Source organism: Symphalangus syndactylus, chromosome 5 (genome assembly GCF_028878055.3).
Source record: "Symphalangus syndactylus isolate Jambi chromosome 5, NHGRI_mSymSyn1-v2.1_pri, whole genome shotgun sequence".
NCBI classification, from domain to species: domain Eukaryota; kingdom Metazoa; phylum Chordata; class Mammalia; order Primates; family Hylobatidae; genus Symphalangus; species Symphalangus syndactylus.
In genome coordinates this window covers 53,584,940-53,609,740 of record NC_072427.2, presented here as the reverse complement: position 1 = coordinate 53,609,740, position 24,801 = coordinate 53,584,940, and the positions used below count along the sequence as shown (strand labels likewise).

General features: G+C 47.0%; 1 protein-coding gene across 5 annotated transcripts in view; it reads left to right on the top strand.

Annotated features, from left to right (window-relative positions):
* Positions 1-24,801, top strand: part of OCA2 (OCA2 melanosomal transmembrane protein) — a 335,403-nt gene that overhangs the window by 90,784 nt on the left and 219,818 nt on the right. For 4 of the 5 annotated variants that reach the window (XR_010121073.1, XM_055278475.2, XM_063640248.1 and 1 more), the window contains exons 10-14: positions 14,040-14,111; positions 15,015-15,080; positions 18,345-18,401; positions 19,797-19,921; positions 23,214-23,352. Coding sequence is in view for 4 of the 5 variants with exons in the window: in XM_055278475.2 (XP_055134450.1) it covers positions 14,040-14,111; positions 15,015-15,080; positions 18,345-18,401; positions 19,797-19,921; positions 23,214-23,352 (459 nt within the window). In the remaining variant the exon portion in view is untranslated. The remainder of the gene's footprint in view (positions 1-14,039; positions 14,112-15,014; positions 15,081-18,344; positions 18,402-19,796; positions 19,922-23,213; positions 23,353-24,801) is intronic. The other variant, XM_055278476.2, reaches the window with a different exon arrangement.

The window sequence follows — 24,801 nt, the reverse complement described above, 5'->3', positions numbered from 1 at the left end:
TTTCCTAATTTCTGTTCTTATGATGCTCTGCAGGGCTGCAATTTAAATCTGTAGCCAATGGCTCTGCCCCCTCATTCATTTCTTTTTGTCTGCAAGCCTCTTCTTACTGCTGATTCATGGAACATATTGCATCCTGTAGCACTGGCAAACTTGCTCCATTACCTTGTTCCAGAGATACTTCTCCTTTTCTTTCTTGAAAAGGACTCCTTCAGAACTGCAGGAAAACTGGTGGATTATGTAATACATTCCCTCTGCTTAACACTTAAACTGAATTGCAAAGACACTTTTGCAATTGAAGGAGTTGGGATGGGACATAGGTCTTCTGGCCACTGGGCCATGCTACTCACGTTTTTTTCTGGCAAGCTCAGAATCCAGCATTTCTTCTCAAAGTGAGTAGCCACATCATTCCTTAGAAAAATGGCAAATATTTTGCAGACTGCTTGAAGGAGGTGGACCCTTTCCAACCTCGTCTCCTGGATGGCTCTCTTTCTTATGCCCTTGGCTGTTCCTGCACATGCAGTGAGCTTTGGAGCATGCTGTTATTCGAAGCCAGATCCAGTGAGAGGTGAGGGGGTGGAGGGGGGCGAAAGGAAGCCAGTGCAGGAAGGAGGGCCGCAGTGCGTCTTGAGGGCTCTGACTTCAAAGAAAATGATGATGGTGATAACCACAGGAGCTAATGTGTGCGGAGGGACCAGCCCTGTTCTGGGAATTCTCTGTGTGTTAATGGACAACCCCACAACCCCATGAGGCAGACTTTATCACCACCTCCATTTTATAGTTGAGGACATCAAGCACAGAGAAGTCAGACCACTTGCCCAAAGTTCCCTAGCTGGCCAGTGGCTGCCTTTGGAGTCCACATTTCTCACCAGGGTGTGGTGCTTCTCAAGGAGATGGGAATTATCTGTAGCCAATGCCCAGAAGGCTGTGCAAGGTGAACAGATGTCTGTCATGCTCCTACCATGGGTCTGGCTCTGTGTTTTCATCATCTATGTTGATTCTGAAATGGTGCAGTAGGCTGATTAATGACCACTTCCCCCAAGATGTCCACATCCTAACCCCAAGACTGTTTGCATATGGGACCTCACATGGCAAAAGGGGCTTTGCAGAGTGATTATGCAAATGACCTTGTGATGTAGAGACTATCTGGGTGAGCTCAGTGGGTCTTTACAAATGGAGAGCCCTCCCAGCTGTGGTCAGAGGGAGATGTGACTATGGAATAAAGGGTCACAGAAGTGTGATGCGAGGGCTTGATTCACCGTTGATGGCTTCGAAGCTGGAAAAGAGGGGTCCTGTTGGTGGGATTTGGGTGTTAGGGGAAGGTGAGGGATGGATTCTCCCCTAGAGCCTGCAGAAGGAACGCGTTCCTGTGAGGCCTCGATGTAGGATGTAGCGCACCTGCTGGATCTCTTACCTGCAGGACCGGAGGAGAGTGGGTTTGGTGACAGCAGCCCGGGAAACTCATACAGAAGGTCTCTGAAGGAGGTGTTGTGCTCCTGTTTTGCCAATGGAGACGTGAGCTTAGGGAGATGTGGGCTTGGGGAGACAGGGGCTTGGGAGGCGGTAAAGGCAGGGTTGAACCTAGGTTCAAGACACCCTCCAGCCCTTTCTGTGGAATCGCAGCCCTTTCCATGGAATCAGCCTTCTGAGGAGGGGAAGTGGGGTTGCCGAGGACTGGCGGGCTGAACTGAGCTGAGCTGAGCTGAGCTGCGCTGCAGGCAGTGTGAGATGAGCCTCCCGAGCCTGCCTCCCTCTGGACGCCCTGACACCACGGTCCAGCTCGCAGGGGCAGTGCGAGGCAAGGCTGGCACACAGTTTCTGTCACAGCCACTTTGTGAGGCGTGGTGATTTTCTTTTATATACAGGAAGAAATCTGGGACTCAAGGGATGGAGGGGCTTCCTCCCCCATAGTCTGATGATCCCTCATGGCCTTGTCTGTCATCAAAAGATCAGGCTGCCGTGAGAGCGCGGGATCAAGTGGAAGGACGTTGGGGTGCACGTGCGTGTGTGACTGTGTGTGTGTTAGTACATGAGTGTGTGTATTACTGTTTAAGTGCATGTGAGGCTGTGTGTGAGTCACAGAGAGGGTATCTGTGTGTGAGACCGTGTGTGTGTGACTGCATGTGAGAGTGTGACTCTGTTGTGTCTCTGTGTGTGTGCAAGTTAGTGTGTGAGTCAGTGTGTGAGACTGTTAGTGTGTGGGCATGTGAGGGTGTGTGTCAGACCATGTGTCTGGGTGTCACAGTGTGTGACTGCATGGTTGTGTCTGTATGTACCAGTTAGTGTGTGAGTGTGAGACTGTGTTAGTGTGTGGGCATGTGAGGGAGGGTGGGTGTGAGACCGTGTATGTGAGGTGAGGGCGTGTGACTGTGTGTGTCTGTGTGTGGGTGTGTGCCCGACGGTCCGGGTGCTCTGCTGGTGCCCCTGCAGGCTCTCGTGCAGCCCAGCTTTGAAGTCAGGGCCTAGGCCTGTTGCTCACACTCTGGTTGGAGAGGTGGTTTCCAGAGCCCGTGCTCTCAGGAGCTGGGTGGCAGGCAAGAGTGCCCCGGGGGACAATGCAGCACACCACGGGGACAGCCGCTGCAGGGCGCCCAGCAGGGAGCTGAGCCGCAGGGGATGCTCCTACCCCAGGGCCCGCAGCTTCTGCTGTCTAGTGTGCACAGGTCTTTTCTATGTCTTAGGCTGCTTTTCCATGCTGAAAACAGGAGACGATGGACTGATGTTCTTCCGTGGGCTACTTTGGTAAATGGAAGGATCAATGACGCGAAGAGAGACCCACAGGAAGGAAAAGCCGGGTGTCTTGCAGATCCGTGGGGCCCACCAGCAGAGCCGGGGAGGGACAGGCTGAGACCCTCGGTTTCGCGTCACTCTCAGGTCACCTTTCCCCGCTCGGGGCGTAGGCTGGAGAGTGACGCAGTGGAGGGAGCCGGCGGCGCAGGCGGGTTCGTGGGGTGGCCCTGGGCCTTCGGAGCACCCAGATCGAGGACGCAAGCAGGCTGGGCTGGGGGTGGGACCGCCACCCTCGTGGACGTCGAGGGCGGTCTCCAGACATCCGCCAACTCTTGAGATCCCGTTTCTAAGAACCCCCGAGGGCCGTGTCATTGGCACACCTCGGGCTCAGCGTTCGGGGGGCACACTGCCCTGCGCACGGCTCACGCGCTGCACCACCGAGGGCCCTGCTTTCCCGTCGCTCCCCGCAGCCAGCGTACAGCAGCCAGAATGAAGGCTTTCAGACTCTAGGCTGTGGTTTCTCCACATTTTACTCCCTTCACCCACAAAACAGAGTAACATCTCCTGGCTTCTTCTGGGAGATGAACGCGGCAGCGCGTGTGGGGCATGGACTGGCGTCCTGGTGGGGACCACCAGCTTCCGGAGCCGTCTCTCGTCTGAACCAGGGGTAAGGACAGCGCCTGTTCAATTTTGTGTATTTAGGGATACAGTCAGGTGAAAGCAGCTTTTGGAACATCTCGATTCTCTAAGCTGGGGAAGTGTGGCTGGCTGCTGTGACTCTCCGAAGCTGGCGGAGTTGGCAGCTCACAGGCTGTTTTACTGTGGAGCTAAGCTTCTATAGCTTCTGAGCAGAAAGCTTTTCCATATACAATAGGAATTTGTACCTTATGAACTGAGTACTGAAAATTCAGCTCTCCCTGCAGGCCAGGCAGGATCACATGGGGGAAGAAGCACAGTCTGTGCGTGGCTGACCTGCACCCGCAGGCCCACAGCCCACAGCTGGGCGTCATCACTTCAGAAGTGAAATCACAGCCAGGAGGATTCGGATGCTCGAGGACTGCTCCACTGATTTCCTGTGGTGCGTTCGAGCTCTGGGATCTATTGTTCTGCATAACATAATCCAGACTAGAAAATCAGCTCAGTATTTGTGGGCAATAACTGAATTCAGAAGATATTTGAATTTGGAGTGTATACCTTCTCCTTGGGTCACATGGTGTCCAAGGGGCCTTGCAAAGGGAACACATCAGATAACACACAATAATGACAAAATATCAACAAGAACAAGGGGCCAGGAACTCATCACATCCATGTAAGAGCAGAGGAAAGCAGGCCTTGGCGGCAGGGACAGATGCAGCCCTGTGAGGCTCCCGCGTGGCCTGGAGCCCTCCCCATCAGCCCGCTGAGGATAGGCCAGCAGATGATTGGGAACACAGGAACCTGGCTCTCCTGGACCGCTCAGCAGCCACAGGTTTACTCCTCACACCAGGTACACAATCTCCTCCCCAAAAGCTTTCATCCCGTTAAGGGCTCCTGCCCCCAGTGCAGGAGCCAGTGATGGGATGAGGACCAGCAGCCACAGCCTGAGTGGGAATTCTCTGCCCTCATGCACCCTACAGACCACAGTGAGGTAGGGCACTCACCACAGCCCACCTCCACCCTGCTGAGAAAGGAAGCAGGCAGAGCAGGCCCTGCAGGGAGGCCCCATAGGGTCGTACCACACCCTGCAGCTCCATGGTCCAGCATCTGACACACACCTCTTAGCTTCCCCTGTTCCAGCCTCAGCTCAAGCCTCTATGTTCCAAAGATCCAAGTTGGTTAGGTATATTTTCTGACTTCCTTGGTATCCCAGGGGACACCCCTACTTCATGTTTTGCTACTGTACAAGCCTAGTTGCCATTTTTTGACCTCTTGTATCAGCTTTTTTGGTGCCTCCTGCCCAACCTTGAAAGTCTTGCCATATATTTTAGCATTTTGCTTCTGGAGTGCCCCACATCTGAACCAATTTCTGTTAGCCAATGTTTGCCGTGTCAGTGACCTACTTGAACGTCTTGGTGCACACAGCCCACTCTGTTGTACTTATGGTGCAGAGTGCCGTGGGCCCGGCAGCTCTCGGCCTCTCCAGGCTCCAGGTCGCCTGGCTGGAATCTGTCGGCGGAGCTGATGCTGCAGAGAACCAGGTGCCTCTGTGGCTCCTTTGCAGCTGTGCCCGGCTGGGCATTTGTCAGGGCTGTGCGTGGCCTCAGGGCATTGCTGAGGTGCATGCTGTCCTCCAGCACCACATCCTGGGGCTGCAGCTCCCTGGGGGCAGTGCTGTGAGTTCAGGCAGCTGTCCTGTGGCTTGGGTACCTTCATCTATTCCTTCCTGATGTGTCCAAGTGGTTTGGAAGTTTCTCTGCAACTTCCAGGTTTCCTTCACCCTTCCTCTTTGTTCTTTATTTTTCTCCTCTTTCACAGACACACAAGGAAAGAAAAATATGTGTTTTTTGGCAAGTAGTTGGTTATGTTTTAAATGAGAAATGTAGAATTAAATCCAAACCCCTCCCTGACCACATTGCCCCAGTGCCCAGCTCTGGCGGTCAGCTCCTCATCTCCCACACCCTCTTCTCCTTCCACCCCTGACCCCAGAGCTCCCTTCAGCCTCATATAAGTGAGATCATGCAATATTTGTCCTTCTGTCTCGCTTATTTCACTTAGCATTCAGGTTCATCCATGTTGTGCCAAATTGGCAGGATTTCCTTCCTTTTTAAGGGTGAATAATATTCCATTTGTGTGTGTGTATGTGTGTGTGTGTGTGTGTGTGTGTGTATGGTTGCAATGAACATGGCCGCACAGATATCACCTTGAGATTCTGATTCCATTTCCTTTGGATATAGACCCAGAAGTGGGATTTGTTCAGTCATACGGTAGATCTATTTTTAAGTTTTGAGAAAGTTCTATATTGCTTTCCATGTGGCTGTACTAATTTGCACCCCCACAGCATACTAGGGTTCCCTTTTCTTCACATCCTCCCCAACACTTGTTATCTCTTGTCTTTTTGATAACAGCCATTCTAACAGGTGTGAGGCCATATCTCATTGTGTTTTTGACATGCATTTCTCTGATGATTAATGATGCTAAGCACCTTTTCATGCACCCGGGGGCCATTTATATGTCTTCTTTGGGAAAATATTCAGATCCTTTGCCCATTTTTTTGGTCAGGTTATTTATTTTTTTTTTGCTCTTGAGTTGTATGAGTTCCTTACATATGTTCGATATTAACCCCTTATCAGGTATATGGTTTGCAAATATTTTCTGAATCTGTAGGTTGTCTTTTCATTTTGTTGTTTGTTTCCTTTGCTGTGCAGAAGCTTTTTAATTTGATATGGTTCCACTTGTTTATTTTTTGCTTTTGTTACCTGGGCTTTTGGTGTTATATCCAAAAAATCATTGTCAAGACCAGCATCAAGGAGCTTTTCTCCTGTGTTTTCTGCCAGAAGTTTTAGTTTCAAGTCTTACATGTAAGTCTTTAATCAATTTCAAGTCGATTTCTGTATATGGTGTAGGATAGGGGCTACTTTCATTCTTTTGTATGTGGTTATCCAGCTTCCCAACACCATTTATTGAAGAGACTATCCTTTCCCCACTGTGTATTCTTGGCATTCTTATCAAATATTAGTTGACTGTAACATGCATGGGTTTATTTCTGGGCTCTTGATTCTTCTGTTCTATTGGTTTATATATCTGTTTTTATGCCAGTCATACTGTTTTGATTGCTATAGATGTGTAATATAGTTTGACATCAGGAAGTGTCATGCCTCCAGCTTTTTCCTTCTTACTCAATGTTGACTTGGCTATGTAGGGTCTTCTGTGGTTCCATATAAATTAGAAATTTTTTTTCTATTTCTATGAAAAATGCTGTTGGAATTTTGATAGGGATTACATTGAATCTGTAGATTGCTTTGAGTAGTTATGGACATTTTAGCAATATTAATTTTTCCAAACCATGAACATGGGATATCTTTCCATTTATTTGTATCTTCTTTGATTTCTTCATTCATGTCTTACTGTCCTGAGTATACAGATCTTTAAACCTCTTTGGTTAAATTTATTCCTATTTTATTCTTTTTGATGCTGTTACAGATGGGATTATTTTCTTTCTTTTTTGGATAGTACATTGTTAGCATATTGAAGTAAAACTGATTTTTTTTGTATGTGTTCTGATTTTGTATCCTACAAATTTACTGAATTTGTTTATTAGTGTTAGCAGAGTTTTGGTAGAGTCTTTAGTGTTTTCTATATATAAGATCACATCTGTAAACAAATAGAGTTTAACTTCATCCTTTCCAATTTGGACATTTTTAATGTTTTTTCATTGTCTAATTGCTCTATCTAGTACTTCTGGTACTACGTTGAATAGAAGTGGTGAGAGTGAGCATCCTTGTCTTTTTCCTGATCTTAGAAGGAAAGCTTTGAGCTTTTCGCCATGGAGTATAATGTTAGCTGTGGACTTGTTATATATGGTCTTTATTATGTTGTGGTACATTTATGCTATACCTTATTTGTTGAGAGCTTTTAATTATGAAAGGATGTTGAATTTTCTCAAATGCCTTTTCTGCATTCATTGAGATGATCCTATGATTTTTATCCTTCATTCTGTTAAGGCGATGTATCACATTTATTGATTTGTGTGTGTTGAACTTGTCTTTGGATTCAGGAATAATTCCTACTTAATCATAGTATATGATCCTTTTGATGCGCTGCTGAATTCAGTTTGCTAGTATTTTGTTGAGCATTTTTGCATCTATGTTCATTAGGGATATTGGCCTGAAATTAATTTTCTTTCTTTCTTTCTTTCTCTCTCTGTCTCTTTCTTTCTTTCTTTCTTTCTTTCTTTCTTTCTTTCTTTCTTTCTTTCTTTCTCTTTCTTTCTTTCTCTTTCTTCCCTCCTTTCTTTCTTTCTCTTTCTTTCTTTCTTTCTTTCTTTTTCCTTCCTTCCTTCCTTCCTTCCTTCCTTCCTTCCTTCCTTCCTTCCCTCTTTCTCTTTTCTCTTCTTTTCTTTTCTTTCCTCTTTTCTTTTCTTTCTTTCTTTCTTCTTTTTTTTTTTTTTGTAGTGTCCTTATCTGGCTTTTGTATGAAGGGTAACACCGGCTTTATAAAACAAGTTTGGAAGTGTTCTCTCCTCTTCATTTTTTTTGCAAAAGTTTGAAGTTTTACAAAAGTTCCAGGATTGGCATTCTTTAAATGTTTGGTAGAATTTACTTGTGAAGCCATTGGTCCTGAGACTTTCTTTGTTGGAAGGTTTTTGATCAGTGCTTCAATCTTCTTACTTCTTATTGGTCTGTTCAGATTTTCTATTTTTTTCTTGATTCAGTCTTGGTAGGTTGTGTGTTTCTAGGAATTTACCAGTTTCTTCTAGGCTATCAATTTGTAGGCATGTAATTGTTCACAGTAGCCTCTTATGATATCAGTTGTAATGTCTTCTTTTTCATTTATAATTTATGTGAGTCCTCTCTCTTTTTTCTTGGTAGGTCTAGATAAAGTTCCATCAATTTTGTTTATCTTTTCAAAACCAACTCTTAGTTTTGTTGATCTCTTCAATTGTCTTTCTAGTCTCTGTTTCATTTCTTTCTGCCAATATTTTTTTCCTTCTGTCAACTTTGGGCTTAGCTGGCTCTTCTATTTCCTTGAGGTATAAAGTTAGGTTGTTTATTTGAGCTCTTTCTTCTTTTTTAAAGTTTTATTTTATTTTTAATTAACAAATAAAAATTATATATATGTATGGGGTACAATGTGGTTTTCAATTCATGTATACACTGTAGTGTCATCCAGTCAGGCTAATGATTTGTCACTATAAACTTCCCTCTTAAAACTGCTTTTGCTGTGTCCCATAAATTTTGGTATGTTGTGTTTCCATTTTTGTCTGTCTCAAGATACTTTCTGATTTCCATTTTATTTCTTTTATGACACATTGGTTGTTCAAGAGTGTGTTGTGGCTGGGTGTGGTGGCTCACACCTGTAGTCCCAGCACTTTGGGAGGCTGAGGTGGGTAGATCATGAGGTCAGGAGTTCAAGACCATCCTGGCCAACACAGTGAAACCCCGTCTCTACTAAAAATACAAAAATTAGTCAGGCGTGGTGGCACTTGCCTGTAGTAGTCCCAGCTACTTGGGAGGCTGAGGCAGGAGAATTGCTTGAACCTGGGAGGCAGAGGCTGCAGTAAGCCAAGATCGCACTACTGCACTCCAGCCTGGGTGACAGAGCGAGACTCCATCTCAAAAAAAAAAAAAAAAGTGTTGCTTAACTTTTGCATATTTATCAATTTCCCTATTTTCCTTCTGTTATGAATTTCTAGTTTTATACCATTGTGTTTGGAAAATATACTTCATATTATTTACATCTTCTTAAATTTGTTAAGTTCAAGCATGGTGGCTCATGCTTATAATCTTAGTACTTGAGGAGGTTGAGGCAGGAGGATCACTTGAGACCAGGAGTTCAAGATCAGCTTGGGCAACATAGCAAGACTTCCATCTCTGAAAAAAAAAATTTGCTGGACATGGTGGTGCACATTTGTAGTCCTAGTTACTCAGGAGGCTGGGGCAGGGGGATTGCTTAAGTCCAGGAGTTCAAGGCTGCAGGGAGCTTTGATTGCACCAATGCACTCCAGCCTGGGTGACAGAGCAAGACTGTCTCTAAGACAAAAATTTTTTTAAAAGAAATAAAATTTGTTAAGACTTGTTTGTGACCTAATATGTGATATATCCTGAAGAATTTTTTGTGTATGCTAGAGAAGAATGTCTTTTTCTGCTGTTGGGTGGAAAGTTTGGTCTATGTCTGTTAGGTCTACTTGGTGTACAGTGCTGTTCAAGTCTGCTGTTTCCTGTCTGGATGTTCTATCCATTATCTTAAATGGGACATTGAATTCCCCTATTACATTGTATTGCTGTCAATTTCTCCCTTTAGCTCTGTTAATACTACTGTGTATATTTAGATGCTCTAGTGTTGGGTGTGTACTTATTTATAACTGTGATAGGTCCCTGTTGAATTGACCCTTTTATCAGTGGAAGAGGGTGGGTAATGACCTTCTTTGTCTCTAGAGACAGTTTTTGACTTACAGTCTATTTTGTCTGATATAACTTTAGATATTCCTGCTGTCTTTTGGTTACCATTTCCATGCAAATGGTAATCAAAAGAAGTCTTGTCTTTCCATCTGCTCGGTATCCCACCTATCTGGAATTTACTTGATGACTAGCTGTAAACCTTTGTGACTATGGAGGGGCAGATGTGCGAAGATCAGAGATGCCCTAGATAATTTCCTTGGGGGCTGCCCCCAAGGTCTTTCCTTTCTTCTCCCAGGAAGCGATGCTGGCCTTCTGTTTTGCAGGCTCTGTTCATGCATTTTCTGCTTCTCATTTGCTCAGAATGTATTGCTTACCCTGCAGAGCACTGAAGAAACCAAGAGAGGCACGCCACGCTCACAGGAGCTCACAGTTGGACTCTTGCCAAAGAAATTTGGGTGTAGGAAGAGGTGTGCTGTATTTCCCAGAGCATGGGCAGGAAGAGAACCTTTATACAGTCCTTTAAGGCAGTGGTCCCCAACCTTTTTGGCACCAGGGACCAGTTTCATGGAAGACAATTTTTCCATGGACTATGGGGTGGGACATCATTTTGGGATGAAACTGTTCCACCTCAGATCATTGGGCATTAGTTAGATTCTCATAAGGAGTGTGCAACCTAGATCCCTCACATGCGCAGTTCACAATAAGGTTCACGCTGCTATGAGAGTCTGATGCTGCCACTGATCTGACAGGAGGCAGAGCCCAGGCGGTCATGCTCACTTGCCCAGCTCACCTCCCGCTGTGCGGCCCTGGTACTAGTCCGTGGCGGGGTTAGGAGGGTTGGGGACCCCTGCTTTAAGGCATCTTTTAAGAATTTTTATTATTTTTACTCTTTAGGTCCATTTACCAGAAATTTTTTTATTCCTGATAGTTGAAAATTCTTTCTTAAGCATAGAAATTTAGTAATGTCCATCATTACATGTGAAGTAATGAACTCATCTTCTTCTAGAACCATGTAGTTTGAAAAGTTTTATTCCACATCCTAGAGGCTGATCATCAGCATTTTCCATTTTTTAAATGGCAAGTGACGGTTTCTCCTCCCACGTGGTGTGTGGGGCCCCTTAGCTGGTGGAAGAGGGTGGGTTTCTGAGTGAGGATAGTTGCATCCACATGTCCTAAGCACTCATTGTGGGCCACAGAGATGCTCATGTGTGGATCACTTGCAAGCCGCTGTGTGCGACGAGGGAGGGGAGAAAGGTGTTGACAGTGGCAGCGGGCGGAGCGAACTTCACGAGGGTGCTAGGGGTGTCCGTGAGACCACGATGAGCCCAGCTTTCCTGAGAGGGCCGTGGCTGTCTGCCTTGTTGTTTGCTCATTTGTGTGTTAATCTGCTAGGACTCCTGATTTCATGATGTCCATGGACCTCCTCCAGAGCTGAGGGCTCCTTGAGGTATGTAGTGCAGTTTTCTGATTTTACAGATGAGCAAACAAGGCCCCACGAGGAGAGAGGAGGTGCTCTGGAGTAAGAAAATGCTGGTCTGCATCCTGAGTGTGCGTGTCCTTTGTTTTCTGACACAGGGACAATTACTCAGCTGAGACCGTTACCTCCTTTGCAAAGTGGATTATCATAGTTCTACCTCATGCAGTTGCTGTGAAAGGTGCAGATGGTGTGTGTAGAGCACTTAATCCAGGGCCAGGTGCACAGTAGGTGCTCAATAAAAATTAGTTATTTTTGCTGCTATCCAATCCTGCTGACCAGTGGCCAGCAGTCATGGCTCTTCACTCTTTTTTGTTTTTTGTTTGAGACGGGGTCTTGCTCTGTTGCCCAGGCTGGAGTGCAGTGGTGCAATCTCAGCTTGTTGCAACCTCTGCCTCCAGGGCTCAAGCAATTCTCCCACCTCAGCCTCCCGAGTCACTGGGACTATAGGTGTGTGCCACCATGCCTGGCTACCCTTCTTCTGATTTTTAGTAGAGACAAGGTCTCATGATGTTGGCCAGGCTGGTCTTGAACACCTGGCCTCAAGCGATCCGCCTGCCTTGGCCTCCCAAAGCGCTGCAATTACAGGTGTGAGCCACCATGCCAGGCCAGCTCTTTGCTCCTTTACTGAAGTCTCTTTTCCCTCCAGACAAAGTTAGCCCAAAGGTTAAGCCAGAAGAAAGGAACATGTCATAGAGTGAGGTCGTAGGGCTGGCTTGGAGCAGGCTTCATCTCTATCTGCTCTGTCCCTGCAGTGACTTCCTCCTGTCATCCACGGGCTGTGTTTGCACACTGTCACATCCTGTTCTACTCATGAAGACTTAATTAAATGCCAAAAAAGAGACATACCAAAGTGGGAAGTGTCTTCGCCTTGCTCTGTGTAGGGCGGAGAGGGCAGCCTGGCTCTGGCGCCTGCTCACCATGTCCATCGGGTGAACCTCCACTCTTGGCACCATGGCTGTCAAGTTGGGGATGAATGCCTACCCTGCCTGCTTCCCGGGGCCACCCTCGGCATCGGATAAGGAAGTATCCTTAAAATGTGTCCTAAACTGGCTGGGCACGGTGGCTCACGCCTGTAATCCCAGCACTTTGGGACGCCGAGGTGGGTGAATCACCTGAGGTCAGGAGTTGGAGACCAGCCTGGCCAACATGGTGAAACCCATCTCTACTAAAAATATAAAAACTAGCTGGATATGGTGGTGGGTGCCTGTAATTGCAGCTACTCGGGAGGCTGAGGCAGGAGAATTGCTTGAACCCAGGAGACGGAGGTTTCAGTGAGCCGAGATGGTGCCACTGCACTCCAGCCTCGGCGACAGAGTGAGACTCCGTCTGGAAAAAAAAAAAAAAAGGTCCTAAACTAAGACTAAAAAGCAGAGAATGAAGAGAAGGAATTATTAGAGTTTTGTAGCAACTTATTGGATTTTAGGTATTTACATTTAAAACAAACAACTCTTAGAAACCGAAACTGTGAAAAGCCAACACCTAGTATCACATTTCCTGAAAATGAACTTTGAATCTAGTAGTACACATTATAAATGAAATAATTTTAGTCAGAATTTGCATTTCAGGTAATTACTGGTAAAGGGAGTCAGGTTCTGTGAGATGGAAGCCATGAAAAAATGGAGTGAAAGTCCCTTTAGGGGATTAAGAAATGAATAATGTGTGCTAGCGTTTAATTTTCCGCTTGTTCTTGCCACATTCTTTTTTTTTTTTTTTAACAAATTTATCGAGGTATAATTTAAATACCATTAATTTCATCCCTTGGAAATGTACGATTAAATTATTTTTACCAGATTTAGAGTTTTGCCACCATCACAAGTTCTAGAACATTTCATCACCCCATAAGGATTTCTGGGACCTGTTTCCAGTCAACCCTTGTTGCTTTCCCCAGCCTTGGGCAGCCCTGATCTTTCTGTTTTTCTAAATTTACTTTTTCTGGAAAGTTCATATAGATGGACCGACCCCATCTTCTGTGTCTAGCTTCTTTCTCCAGCATCACTTCTAAGCATTCATCCGTGCACGAGCTGTGCCGCATTTTCTTTATCCTTTCACTATGGATGGACATTTGGAATGTTTCCAGTTTTCGCCTCCTTTGTATTATGTTGTTATGAGCATCAGTGCTTTGTGTGGACATGTGTTTTCATTTCTGTTGGGTGGATTCCTAGTAGAATTGCTGGGTCATATGGTAAATTTATGTTTAACTTCGTAAGAAACTGCCAAACTGCTTTCTACAGTGGCTAGCCCTTTTTACATTCCCACTAGCAATGTATGAGGGCTCCAATTCTCCATATCTTGGCCTTTTCTCATATTTTGTCTTAGAAATTCCACTTCCATTTGAATTATAATCAAATAGAAAAGATGCTTTTGTGATAACACAGAAATCTCAATTAGATGAAGTGTTGGACTGTGTACCTTTGGTTTAACAGCAGCCTAGTAATTGAGAGGAATTGATTTATGTTGCTGAACAAATGGGCCAGTTGCCAAGGGAGCATATGGCAAATAATTAATGACAGTTTGCTACGGCCTTTCTTATAGAACATACTCCATCTGGCCTTCCGCTGCTTTATCAGGGTCATCTAATTATTTAGGAAATGCAAGCAGCTTCCCTTAGATGGCAGGTTGGTGGTAGCTGTATGTGTCTGTGGGGTGTCCAGGCCTGAAACATCAAGACCCATGACTTATCATTTGAATAGATATGGTACACAGTGGCAGATATAGACCCCCTCACGTCCACACAGGCTTTCGTGTGTGCTAACTCCCTTGTGGACTGGAACGCAGTAATTTCCTGTGCTTCTTTCCAGATCGTGCACAGAACTCTGGCGGCCATGCTGGGTTCCCTTGCAGCACTGGCAGCACTGGCTGTGATTGGTGACGTAAGTTGTCACAGTCCCAATCCCTGGCTCACCACTCAGTGGAATGTCAGCTCAAAGATGTTCCAGGATTCAGGCTTTCGCTGGTTTTTTCACTATTTTATATGCCACGTCCATGTTTTTGCCCAAGAACCATGCTAGAGGTATGAACTAACAAGCTACAGCATTGAAGAGTATTTTTCATTCGGTTTTGTGACACACTCACATCCCAGTGGTGTGATTCCTCATCGTGGCTGAGGAAAGGCTCCTCATGGGCATGTTTGCCTAGGGCTGTGGAGCTGGGTTGTGGTGGGGCTGGATCTGGGTATTGGAACTAGAGGGGACCATCCTAGCTGGTGCAGAAAGGTGGGAGTCAGTTGGGCCAGGGTCTGTCCTGCAGAGATCAGGAGGCCCCTGAAGAGGCGTGTCTGGGGATGAGGGTGTCCTGTTTGGGTCTGAGCAGGGCCTCTCTGGCAGGGACGTGGGAAACAAATGTAGGGAAACAACAGAGACCAGTGGCCACTGGGGATGGAGGCCCAGAGTTGTCTGAGAGGCAGTACTGGAACCCAGCTGAGAGTGGGACAGATGGCCATGCCAGTTCCCGTCCTCTGGCCTCAGGCATGGCACTGCAGAGAGCACGTACAGACTCCACTAGGAATGTAACCAGGGGCCAGTCCCGCTATGTGGGAGCTGCCAGAGGCAGGGGCTAGAAAAAATTTTATTACTAAATGCATAGATTTGACATTATAGGTGGGTCAAGACTGTTTTTCAGCAGCGATATAATCCAACTTCAAAGGCAAGTGGATGGTGAGATTTCCAATCCTGGCCTGCCCACTGAGTGGGTGCAGCAGGGGGCAGCGCTTCATTAGGCTCATCACTGGGATGGCGGCGCACGGATTAATTGGCAAATTTGTGCTTTGATTTCAGAGACCCAGCCTGACCCATGTGGTGGAGTGGATTGATTTTGAGACGCTGGCCCTGCTGTTTGGCATGGTAATTACAGCTCTCCCTGCGGGACTGGGCTCCACGCCTGCGGTAACTGGGCCTTCTCTGGCCTCCGCAGCTGAGGATCCTTCATTATGTTAAAGACACAGTGCCTAGGGCTTGACTGAGAAGTGTTAGTGCAGGTCTCATGAATCTCTCCTGAGGAGGAATGGAATGGGGCTATGGTTCGTGAGTGGGAGAATTCCAGCCCAAAGCATGTCTGACAATGAAATAATATTGCCATTTAGAAAAGCTAGCAATTCTTTTGAGTTATTGCCGTTAAAATAAAAAAACGGACTATCCCAAATAAACCATGTAGGAGTTTCAGTGGGAGAGAGAGTACCTTTCATTATGTGAATAAAGGAAGGTGTCACTCCTAAGTATTAATTTGGCGTTTGCTAATTGATCATAGTGCCCAGTGGCCACTCTGTGCTGTGAGGAATGCCACCAAGTCCACCTGCAGGATCTCGAAGTGCCCAAGCGGGCCAGTGTGGGACATGAGTCCTAACCCAGCTTAACTAGAACCAGTGGAGCCTGGGCAGTAGGGGCGGCCCACGTGTTCCTGAGCAGACCCCAAACAGTCCAGTGGTCTGCAGGAGGGCTCTTCCTCTCTGGGCTAGACTTGCTCTGTGTACAGCTGGGCACTATAGATCCTCATTTTCCTTGCCAACATTGCATCCCTCCCAAGGCTGGCTGACATAACGGAGGGCCCAGCTATGTGACCTGATGGAAACCGTGCCGCCATCCTCTGTGGGCGGCACTCAGGGAGGCAGGCCAGTGCTCTAACCCTGGCTTCACAGAGTAACTAATACTTGTGTCGGGCCTGAGACGTATACAGGGTTTGGGCATCTGGATAGAAGAGAGGAAGTGTACCAGATATCCCTGAGATATGCCTTTTTAAAAAAAGGAATGCTATATTTGCTAGGACTATGTAACAAAGTACCACAGACTGTGTGGCTTAAATAATATAAATGTATTTTCTCACAGCTCTGGAGGCTGGAAGTCTGAGATCACGGTGTGGGCAGGCATGGTTTCTCCTGAGCCTCCCTCCTGGGCTTGTAGATGGCACCTTCTCCCTGCGTTTTCACTTTGTCTTCCCCGTGTGTTTCTGTGTCCTGAGACCCTCATCCTATAAGGACATCAGTCACACTGAATGAGGGCTCACCCTAACAACCTCATTTTAACTTAATTACCTCCTTCAACGCTCTCACTCCAAATACAGTCACGTTTCCAGGTACTAGGGGCTAGGACGTGAGCATATGAATTTTGGGGGACACAGTTCAGCCTATAAAAATGGCTTCAGCATGTTTTTCTCGGTGAAATTCAGTTCAGCAAGCACTGGCAGGTTCTGCGATTCTGGAACTGCAGGGTACAGGGTCGTTACAACCAGGTCCCTGCCTTTTCTCCCCCATTTCCTGGCAGCCAACCACCCATGGGGCCATTTACCCCCATCCCTGAGTTCTAATCTCCCTGGGTGGTTCTGTCAGCAAATGTGTAAAACACCACACAGGTCTGTACACGCCTGTCTCCTTATGTGTGTTCACGTGAAGCTCCATTGGTGTGCAAAGCCCCACGCTCCACCGTCAGCTCTCAGTGGCCTTTTGGGTGAAGATGAACTTTGATGGTCACTCTGGACACGGTGGATATTTACACTGGGTCTAAATTGACTGGGGACATTTTTGTTTTCTCTAGTTTATTTGAGAGACAATAGTGTCTATTGGGACTCCTGTTTACCAAGTATTGTAATTTGAATAATTATATTGCATTTTCACAACCTGACAAAGTATAGAACTTTCAGAGGTATGGTGAGAAAACTGAAGGACAGAAAGGTTAATTCATATTTTTGTTCAAGTTTGGACTATTTTTTTTTTTTTTTTGAGACGGAGTCTCGCTCTGTCGCCCAGGCTGGAGTGCAGTGGTGCGATCTCTGCTAACTGCAAGCTCCGCCTCCTGGGTTCATGCCATTCTCCTGCCTCAGCCTCCCTTAGTAGCTGGGACTACAGGCACCCACCACCACGCCCAGCTAATTTTTTGTATTTTTTTTTTTTTTTTTAGTAGAGATGGGGTTTCACTGTGTTAGCCAGGATGGTCTCGATCTCCTGACCTCATGATCCACCTGCCTCGGCCTCCCAAAGTGCTGGTATTACAGGCGTGAGCCACTGTGCCTGGCCTCAAGTTTGGACTATTTTTAAGTGGCAGAATCAGGATCTGAACTTTCATCTTCTCATTCCAAGTTCAACACATGGTGACTGCCATCTAAGAGGTGAAGCAGAGGAACTTCCAGAACATTCACTAGTTGAAATGTCTGGTTGATAAAATTCGGAACAACTGGGACATGACTTTTTATTAGGATCCAGGATGGCTATTTTCACCAACTCATCATCCTCACTGGAAAGAAACAGGCGATAGGCATTCTGGGTTCACCTGGAACCCAGGGAGCAATCGTTTCAATACAACTGCTCCCAAATTGGTGACAAAAATCAGTTTAATTATTTTAGAAAACAAAATCGAACCCAGTTTTAGCATGTAGAATGTTTAAGTGTTGCTGGTGTGGACACGTAGATGCAGAAGGCCACGTGCCGGCCCCCGCCCTGCTTCTAGCTTTGTGGCTGTGAGCAAGTCACCTCGCACTCTGATCCCATTTTCTTTTTTTTTTTTTGAGACGGAGTCTCGCTGTTGCCCAGGCTGGAGTGTAGTGGCGCGATCTCGGCTCACTGCAAGCTCCGCCTCCCGGGTTCACGCCATTCTCCTGCCTCAGCCTCCCGAGTAGCTGGGACTACAGGCGCCTGCCACCGTGGCCAGCTAATTTTTTTTGTATTTTTAGTAGCAACGGGATTTCACCATGGTCATGATCTCCTGACCTTGTGATCCACCTGCCTCGGCCTCCCAAAGTGCTGGGATTACAGGCGTGAGCCACCGCGCCCGGCCTCTGATCCCATTTTCTAGTCTATAAAACAGAGGGTGAAAATAGCACCTGATGGTTTTTTTTTTTGTGTGTGTGTGAGGATCGGATGGGATGGTAATGTGCCTTGAGGACAACTCCCTGGACACACATATAGGCACAAAACTGCTAGCAAGAGGCTCCATTCGAGGAGCGAGTGAGTATACTATTCCAGGAAGTGACGGTCTTGCTGCATCTCAGAGTGAGGAGCTTGGTGATTTGGTGGCTTTCAGAGGTCAGAGCTCAAATGTGTAAGGATCATGCTGATGTCGTTTTAATATGGTGTCCTGCTAAAAGATTATCCTTGTCTTCTTCTTCTCTTTTCCGTGTAGATGATCTTAGTAGCCATATTTTCAGAAACAGGATTTTTCGATTATTGTGCTGTAAAGGTAGGTGTGATGTTGCATTTAATAATTCTATCCTGATTAATTTATATATGTATTTTTCTGACATTATATATTTAGGAAACAAACATTTGAAACAAACATTGAAAAATTCCATCCTTCTTTTAAAGGTTGCTTCTGCAGGGCAGGGTATGCTTGCTGTGTTAACTTGTATGGCTCTGAGCGGCACTTTCAGCTGCTCAGTAAATAAATGAAGGAGGAGGTCAAGGAAAAGGGTACTCAGGTTGAATGTTTGTGTATTATTTAAATTGTCTGGTGAGAGCTACACATCAAAAATTGTTTTACATATTAGAGTATCCCAATATTTCAAGCCATTAGCTTCTGATTACTTTGCTTTTTGGTGAAATAATTTCCATGATTACTTCCTAAATATTGAATATATACACATTTATGTTTTTAACTGGAACCCTGGGGAGCTTCACCAGCCAGCTCTGGTCTCCAGGATTTGTACCTGTCCTGTCGTTCAGGGTTGGCAAGAGGAGAGCTCAATGTGTACCATGCCCTGCTAATACAGTCTAGTGCTGTGCTTGAATATATATATATTTTTGAAACTGAAAAGGTCTTTTTAAAAATTACTCAACAGGCTGGGTGCAGTGGCTCATGCCTGTAATCCTAGCACTTTGGGAGGCCGAGGTGGGTGGATCACGAGGTCAAGAGATTGAGACCATCCTGGTGAACATGGTGAAGCCTCGTTTCTACTAAAAATACAAAAATTAGCTGGGTGTGGTGGCGCACACCTGTAGTCCCAGCTACTTGGGAAGCTGAGGTGAGAGAATTGCTTGAACCCCGGGTGTGGAGGTTGCAGTGAGCTGAGATCACACAACTGAACTCCAGTCTGGGCGGCAGAGTGAGACTCTGTCTAAAAAAAAAAAAATAAAAAATTACTCAACAAAGCCCTTTGCAAACTCTGACTGATAGAACTGTGCTGTGATTTTTGTCATCTTTGTGCCCCATCTTATACATGCCAGGTAGATATTTGGTCTATTACTCCTTACTATTAAAAGTGTCCCTTAGTTCCCCAGAGATCAGCAGACACTAGGCTCACATGGATCCCAAATGTCAAAGCCCAGGTGGTCTAACCAGAATACCGATGGCATTATGGGGACTGAGGGTCATCACCTTGTGACAAATTAACCATCATAGGGGCTCTGTGAAGGAGGAGGATCAGAGGGCTGGCAGTGTTGGCTAGGGAGGGTTTAGAATGCCCAGGAACTGCGGTGGCCAGCACTCTCCCATCCCGGCCCCACTAGGAGTCCGTGGGTCTACGTCTTAACCCATGGGGCAATGTTTGGCTCCCTGTTCTTAAAGTCACTAATGAGAGGCTGCCTCTGTTCTATGAGCCTGCTGACTCTGGCTTGTACTCTCTCTGTGTGTGGCCAGGCATACCGGCTCTCCCGGGGACGGGTGTGGGCCATGATCATCATGCTGTGTCTCATCGCGGCCGTTCTCTCTGCCTTCTTGGACAACGTCACCACCATGCTTCTTTTCACACCTGTGACCATAAGGTATGCAAAGCACCTCTGCCGTGGGGTTTGCGGCCAGGTTCTGACAGGCACGGGCTCTGGCTGCACGGCCTGGCTCCAGGCTCCATTCTCAGGTGCATGAAAAGGTGGGCAGTTGAGCCCACAGCTCACTGCATTCCAGTCCAGCTCGTGTCTGCTATCTGTGACTGCAGTACATGCTACAAGCAGTGGGGCCTCAGAAGCTGGTGGCAGAAATGCCTATGGGAGGTGGAAGACATAGTCCTTGCTTTCCTGGAGATTGTGGTCTCATGGGGAGACACTTGGACAAGAACAGCTCACCCCTGGTGAAACCTCGTCTCTACTAAAAATACAAAAATTAGCTGAGCATGGCGGCACATGCCTGTAATCCCAGCTACTTGGGAGGCTGAGGCAGGAGAATCCCTTGAACCCAGGAGGCAGAGGTTGCAGTGAGCCGAGATTGTGCCACTGCACTGCAGCCTGGGCGAAAGAGTGAGACTCCGTCTCAAAAAAAAAAAAAAAAGAAAAAAAAAGAACGGCTCACCCCAGACCACCAGGTGCCCAGGTGCCAGGAGTCCCTGTCCATGTTCTTCTCCATCACCATCTGCCACCTGGGCTGGCTTGGCAGGTCACACACATGCCCAGGGCTCACGGGGTCACGTAGCTAGGGAGAGTTGGAACAGCCACCGTGAGGTTCCTCATCAGATGCTCGGAGGATCGCAGGACCAACGGGGCTCAGCAGAACCAAGGCTGAGTCTGGCATGGCTTTATAGGGCAACTCTGGGAAAGAGAACTTTGATTCCATTCCATTCCATTCCATTCCATTCCATTCCATTCCATTCTTTTAATTCCATCTACTTTAATCATTCATCATTTATTGAGGGCCATAGGCCTGTTTGCCCAGAATCTTCTGAAGCGTGACTTGCGGTCCCGGTCCTCATGTGGGCCCCTTCTGAAGACGTGGACCTGTGTGTTTCCATATGTATGCTCTCTATTTTAAAGATGGCTCCCCAGCATGTCAGCCTCTGGGCTGGCCCTGAGGACACAGAGGGCGAGAGAGGGGCCTCTCAGGGAGTCACCCTCCGGTCCTGCTTGGTAGTAGGATGTCTTGAACAAGTCATTTCAGGTGCACTGATCTGGGTTGTAACAGCAAAGAGATTAACCTGAGCTGGCATTCTGAGGGCTCTGTGAGACACAGAGCCTGCCTGGACACAAGGCATGGGACACAGAGCAAGTTCCAAGGCCCCACAGGGCTGCTTCCAGGGCTCCGGGTTAATTTGGGGGATGCCTTTGGTGTTAGAACAGTAGTGGGTCTTAGAGAAGGAGTGGGGTGGGGAGGGGCAGGGAGTGGCCAGCGCCACTATAGAGGTAGATGCAGCATCCCCAGGCCATCTGCTGCCTCCATGTGGAGACTTGGGTTCATACCGAGGCTCCTGCAAACTGGGCTACACTGTCACACCCTGTGTGGCATGGGAGGGGTGCCGGGCTCTCAGCCTCCTCGCAGGGTGTGGTACCGCCCCTCTCAGTGCCCGGGGTGGAGAGTCAGTGAGGGAGGGCGTGAACGTGTTTGAAGGCTGCTGTACACTGTCACATGCACTACTGACGGCACCAAACTGTGCCTCCTGGACACGTCAGGGGACAAGAGCCAGGCCCATCTGCCCCTTCTAACCAGCATGACTCTGCTGCTGCCCTGGCTTGAAGACCTCCACGTGTCCTCACACTCCCCCATGGCAGCCTGGTGAGAGCAGGGTTCCAGGGCAGGGGTGCACTGGGCACTTTGTTCCCAGCATCCCTGTATAGCCTGGGCAGCTGAGGGGTTTCTCAGCCTTGCCAGAAGTTGTTCATGTCCTCACTACTTGGAACTGCCTTTGTCATGTTGTTAGAGCAGTAATTCCATTTATTAGTCAAAAATTTACATCTTTCAAGATTCCAGTGCTGGTGTTCTAAGATTCCCTATTTATCTGACCGTATTCTTTATGGCTTTGTAAGTGCTGGCCACATTCTTCCCCTTTGTCTGGACTAAGTGGCTTTGGTCCTTATAGTTAACAGCTAGTTCCATTGAGATGGATGCGCCTCCCTGCTTGATCTGGCACTGTTGACTGCTGCACACACGTATTTTTTTGCTAGAAGCAGATCCTGGGAGCTTCCTAAGCACAGTGCCGCTGCTGCCTGAGATCAGAGGCTCATCTGTGGAGCCACTCCTGCTTCGGTCCCCAGGCACGCTCCTTCCTCAGCTCCCACATGGCTCCACGGGCCTATGCTCCTCAGGCCAGCAGAGGGGAGGCTGTGTGGCTGGCTGCACTCAGAGCTGAGGGCCGGGAGGTGGTGGGAGGCCTCTGAGTGAGACCCGAGGCCGGGTCCTGTGTGGGAGTGGGCTGTGCGGATGAGCAGGTGTGGGAGATGCTGTGATGTGCCTTCTACACTGTCTTCAGAGCAATGTTTCCCAACTGTGTGCATACTGGGTCCCCTGGGGAGCTGTAGAGCGCCACTTCCCCGGGCCCACTCCCAGGCACTGGTCTGTGCTGGCTAAGTCGTAGGACTCCCAGATTCCAGCACAAATCTGGTGTGAGGCCATCGGTGGAGCTCCACAGCTGTAGAATGTGGCTTGACAGATCAGTAGGGTGAATACAGTTAACACGAATTGATTGTACACTCCAAGATAGCTAGAAGAGAATAACTGGAATGCTCCCAGGGTAAAGAACAGATTGATATTTAAGGGGATGGGTATCCCAGTTACCTGGTTTGATTATGTGAATTATTACGTTATCATATGCACCCTGAAAATGTATGTATGTATGTATATATCTAGTACGTATTATAGCAATAAAAAGTAAATAAATAGAAAATACAAGATGAATGAAACAAAGGGAGGGGGTGAGAAGAGAGCCTAGGGCCTTGGTGTCCAGGAAGCGGGAGGTGGGAAAGGGGCTGAGTCAGCAGGCCCTGTGCGAGCCATCCGCACTGCCTCCACACTTACCCCCACAGCACCAGCTGGCCTGTGGAGGGCCTGCCCTGCCCTGGGGGCCAGTGCTCCCTCCAGACCTGGGAGTGCTGGGGAAACGGTACCTAACCACACGGAGGGTTTGGTGGCTGGAGGCTCACTCTGGAAAGGAATGTAACTCTCGGAGTGAGCTGTGGCCTGCGGGGGTTGTTGCAGTTGTTCATTCTCTCCAGCACTGCCTTCCCCACAGGTGTGTGTGTGTGTGTGTGTGTGCCTCCCTTATATGAGCAAGCGCCTTAAAAATCTCTGGGTTGCACGTGGGCCTTTCACGATGTGTACAGTGGGACTACTTTCATTTTCCTCCATTTGTGACAGGTTGTGTGAGGTGCTGAACCTCGATCCAAGACAAGTCCTGATTGCAGAAGTGATCTTCACAAACATTGGAGGAGCTGCCACTGCCATCGGGGACCCTCCAAATGTCATTATTGTTTCCAACCAAGAGCTGAGGAAGATGGTATGTACCAGCATGCTAGGGTTGCTTCCAGTAAATCCACACCTCCACTTACTTAGCACTCTACTCCACGTAGACGCCTGTGTTAGAAATCAAGATCATCATGCCACCTCTTCACAGTAAGTGCTACTGGGCATCTCAAGACTGGGATGTTAGGTGACTGGTCCTTCAATCCTAGAGTTAACTGGCTTGAATTGACTTCATACTCACTCTGGTCAGTTTTTAAAGAAATGACTGGATAGCATGATATAGTTAGTCATAGTATGTTATATGAATTGTATTAATAGGAACTGAGGTTTCTTCCAACTTACATTAAAAACAAAATGACCTGTCCCCTCTCACTGGAGATATGGGATTCCCTTCTTAACTGTGGTGGATTAGTTTACTGATGAAGGACTTAAAATTTATTTTTTAAGGGTCGGAAATGAATGTCTTTAGAAATTCTTTGAAAGCCCCATATAAATATTAGGGTATAATTTCTTTGTATACTGTAATAAAGACAAGTATTAGAAAGTGCATATCTTCAAGGTGAATACTGAACTACTCTTTGATCATTAGAATTTTCTCAATCTTCCTCCTCTGAGGTATCAGTGAAAATGCTTCCACATTGGTGTTATTTCTTGTAGATGATGTGTTTGTGTGTGTGTGTGTGTGTGTGCGTCTGAAGGGTGTCATTGTGTTTGTATTTGAACGCTGTGTTCCATAAAAATATTTAAACATTTGAGAATCCGTGGCTCCAGGGTGTTAATGGCAACTTCATGGAAGCAGCGCGCTCCAGAGGTTCTGGGTATGGCTTTGCATTCCCTAGCTGCCCTGGGAAACTGCTTGGCAACCCTTCACCAACTTTGCCATGTGAGCTGAGGTGTGCAGCCATGATCACGCCACCCTGGAGCATGTCAGGTGGTAACAGACCCTGCAGTTTATCCTAGGGGCACCTGTTATCCAGGATGGAGCTCATGCTCATGGAATAGAAGTATTTTTAGAAAAAAATTGTATTGTTAGTTTCATTCCATAAAAAAGTAATACTTTTTTTGGTAGAAAACAGAAGTTTCACAGACATGCACATGCACATGCACACATAATAAAAATTCATAATTCCACAAACCAGAGGTAAATTCTTTTAATATTTTGGTGCAAATAGCATCCTAGAGCATTTGTATGTGGATATAGATGAATACAAAAGACAGCACAGCTTCTGCTTCTGGCCAACATGGAGTAACAGGGCCGGGATTTACTCTCTTGCCATAGTCAAACAAAACAAACAAAAATAAACCAAAACCAGACAAAACACATGGAACAATGGTAACAAAGTCACTGGACACCAGGCACAAAGGGACAGTGATCCCTGTGAGACGGGAAACAAATGCGGTGAGCTCTATGACTGCTCCAGCTCACTACCTCGAGAGAGCTTCCAGAGTGCTGTGCAGGGAGGGATGACCCTGGCCGAGCCCA